General features: G+C 54.9%; 1 protein-coding gene across 1 annotated transcript; it reads right to left on the reverse strand.

The window, feature by feature from the left end:
* Positions 1-314: 314 nt before the first annotated feature.
* On the reverse strand, positions 315-2,168 carry LOC124661606 (pentatricopeptide repeat-containing protein At3g48250, chloroplastic-like). The gene has a single exon (XM_047199486.1). The coding sequence runs from the start codon at positions 2,166-2,168 to the stop codon at positions 432-434; it is 1,737 nt and encodes a 578-aa protein (XP_047055442.1). The 3' UTR covers positions 315-431.
* Positions 2,169-2,940: the final 772 nt, after the last annotated feature.

A 2,940-nucleotide genomic window follows, 5' to 3' on the forward strand; every position in this document is an offset into this window, starting at 1 on the left:
GCTTATGTCTAGATAGTAAGTTATGACTAAAAGCAACCATTAATTAAAAAATTAAGACTTGCTCATGCTCATACCAGTTTCCTGCTAATTTGCAGCATCACTGATCGCCATAGAACAGCTCTAGAGATATGTGGTGTCGTAGCTCCATGGTTTGTGATAACACAAAGGAGGATAAAGTTAACTGAGGATGAGTACTACAAAATCATTTCCATTGTACACTGTTCAAGTAGGTGGTTTAATTCGGATTGTATTTCTAAGGAAATAGCATCTGTATAGCTGCAAAGGTACAAGAAAAGGTGAAGACAAATGCAAAGGGGATAAAAGATAACTCAATAAAATATCTGTGTTACAATCAATAAAGTACCATGTAGAAACCCATGAGCACCAAGCTTACTAAATAGCAGCTAGCTAGTGTGTTTTCCATGCTTGAGTTAAGTAGTCTTGGCTTTTATTGATTCAAACAGCTTGGTTATTTCATGATGCTTGCGGATATGGAAAGGGCACTTGTACAGTAGATCCTGAGCTTCTGAATATCTCCCCTCCGCAAAGAATGACTTGAACATTAGCAGATAGACAGTGTATGCCGGATAGGCATTCACTGAGCCTTTCAAGGCCTTGAGAAAGTCCCTAGCATCTTCAAGGGTCCCGTATTGGGCAATTTTAGGAGGGAAAGGGTCTGCAAACGGTGGAAACTTGCGGGCTTTCATTGATTTAAGAAGCCCCAGTGCGTCCTCGAGTTTCTTGACCCTGAGCAACTCGGTAATGATATGCTTGTAAGTGTTCTGCCAAGGGCTTAACTGGCCCTTGTCCACCATCTCAACAAACAGCGTGTGAGCGGCATCAACCTTGTCTTGGTTACACAGGCCTTTGACCATGACATCCAGCAAATCAGCATCTGCGTCCAAGTTGTTCTCGATCATTTCTGTCAAGTAGTGCAGAGCCTTGTCCACCTCCCCAGCCGCACAATGCCCTTGGATCAACATGGTCCAGGTCTTGAGATCGGGCACACAACCCTCAGCCTCCATTTCATCAAACACCTTGCGAGCCTCATCGCACTTGTTGGCCTTGCATAGGCCAAACACCAGCTGGCTATATGTAATGTTGTCTGGCTGGTGGCCGGCGGCTCTCATATCATACATGACCTCGGCGGCCTCATCGAACCTGCCGTTGCTGGTAAGAGCCCTGTGGATCCCATCAAACACGTCCTTGGACTTGAACTCATACACGGCCTCGTACTTCCTCACTACTCGATAGGCCAGCTCGAGATCAGGCGACGGCCCTAGGGCGATGCGCCTGAGGAGCAACGGCCCGTCCGCCTGGGACGGCTTGTAGGGGCTGTCCATCATGAGCTCGTAGAGCTCCACGGCCTGGGTCATCATGTGTCGTTTCTGGAACTGCCTGGAGAGCTTGACGTAGGTGTCGATGTCCAGGTGCATCCCGTGAGCCTTCATCTCCTGGATGAGGTCCCAGAACTCCCGCATGGACTCCTCCCGGCCGAGCACCCTGGCCATGGCGTTGTAAGCGGCGGACTCATGCTTGTAGCCGCAGTTCTGCCGGCCGGCCCACCGGAAGAAGGCCAGGGCCTTGGCCGGGTGGTCCCTCACCTCCCGGAGGACCTTGGTGACGGCGGTCTCCGTGAGCTCGACGCCCTCCAGCCTCTTATCGAGCGAACCATCCTCCTCCTCCTGCTCTTGGAGAACGGCGGCAGAGACGGGGTGGGCGTCGGTCCTGGCCTTGGCGAGGCGGTCGGCGAGTGAGGCGTAGTCAGCGTTGAGGCTGGCCTTCTTGAAGGAGGCGAGGGCGGCGAGGTAGGTGCCCTGGTCGACGGAGTGACCGGCGGCTTCCATGTCGGCGAGGAAGGGCCAGAAGTGGTGCGCGGCGGAAGCGGGGCGGGAGGCGAGGGTGCGGAGCATGAGGTTGTAGGCTGCGGACCCCAGTGGGTGGCCCGACTCGGCGGAGCGGCGGAAGAAGGCGAGCGCGAGGGACGGGTCCTCCTTGGAGAGGCTGCGGAGCGAGTAGAGGACCGACTCCGTGGTCGGGGCCGCCGCGGGTGGAGGCGTGGAGGGGATGGGGATGGGGATGGGGGTGGTGGCGGTGGCGGTGGAGAAGAGGCGGTGCCGGCGGAGGAGGAGGAGGCGGAGGTGGGAGGAGGCAGGCGGCGGCGCCATTTTGGGGGTTTGCGACTGGGAGAGGAGGAAGGAGGAGGAGGAACAGGCCGGGCCGGCCAAGTGAAATACTACAGTATGGGGAAGAAGAGGGCGATGTGGGGTGGGGTGCTAAGGTGGGCTGGGCTGGGCTAGGCCCGTTGTCTTTTGATCACAGGGTGAACTTTGGGATATAATGGTTTGGGCTTCCAGGTGAATATTTCACATAGGACGATAGGTTAACAATTCAACTGTAAGTAACGAGTAATACCTAGGCGACTAGGGTTTTCCTCTACCTCTCCAGCGATCGACGCTTTCTCCGGCAGCAGGGCCTCTGATCCCCATCGCCTCATCCATCTTCTTCCCCTCCCGTTGGGACTGTTCGGGCTGATCAAGGGGTCGACCTGATCGGCTGCCCGGCCTTGGCAGTCTCACGGTTTTAGGGTTTGAGATCGGATTAGGAGATGGCGGCGGCTCATGAGAAGGGCGAGGGAAGCAAGACGGACAGCCAGATGGGATCTGAGATGGCGCTGGAAGAGCTGTTGCGAAGTCTGAATCTCAAGGGGGAAGACATTGCAGGGATCTCGGTGGCAAAGAACGAGGTGGAGTCATTGAAACAAGACACAAAGTGGATGGCAGTGATGTGCTTATTGTCGCCTAAACCTTTTAGCGCGACCTTGCTGAAGAAGACGATGAAGTTTGCCTGGGCCCCTGCCCAGGAAGTGACGTTCCGTGACCTGGAAGACAATAGGTCCGTGGTAAAGGCGAATTGCTTGGGAGACTGGCAGAGGGTCAC

Source organism: Lolium rigidum, chromosome 6 (genome assembly GCF_022539505.1).
Source record: "Lolium rigidum isolate FL_2022 chromosome 6, APGP_CSIRO_Lrig_0.1, whole genome shotgun sequence".
Lineage (NCBI taxonomy): Eukaryota > Viridiplantae > Streptophyta > Magnoliopsida > Poales > Poaceae > Lolium > Lolium rigidum.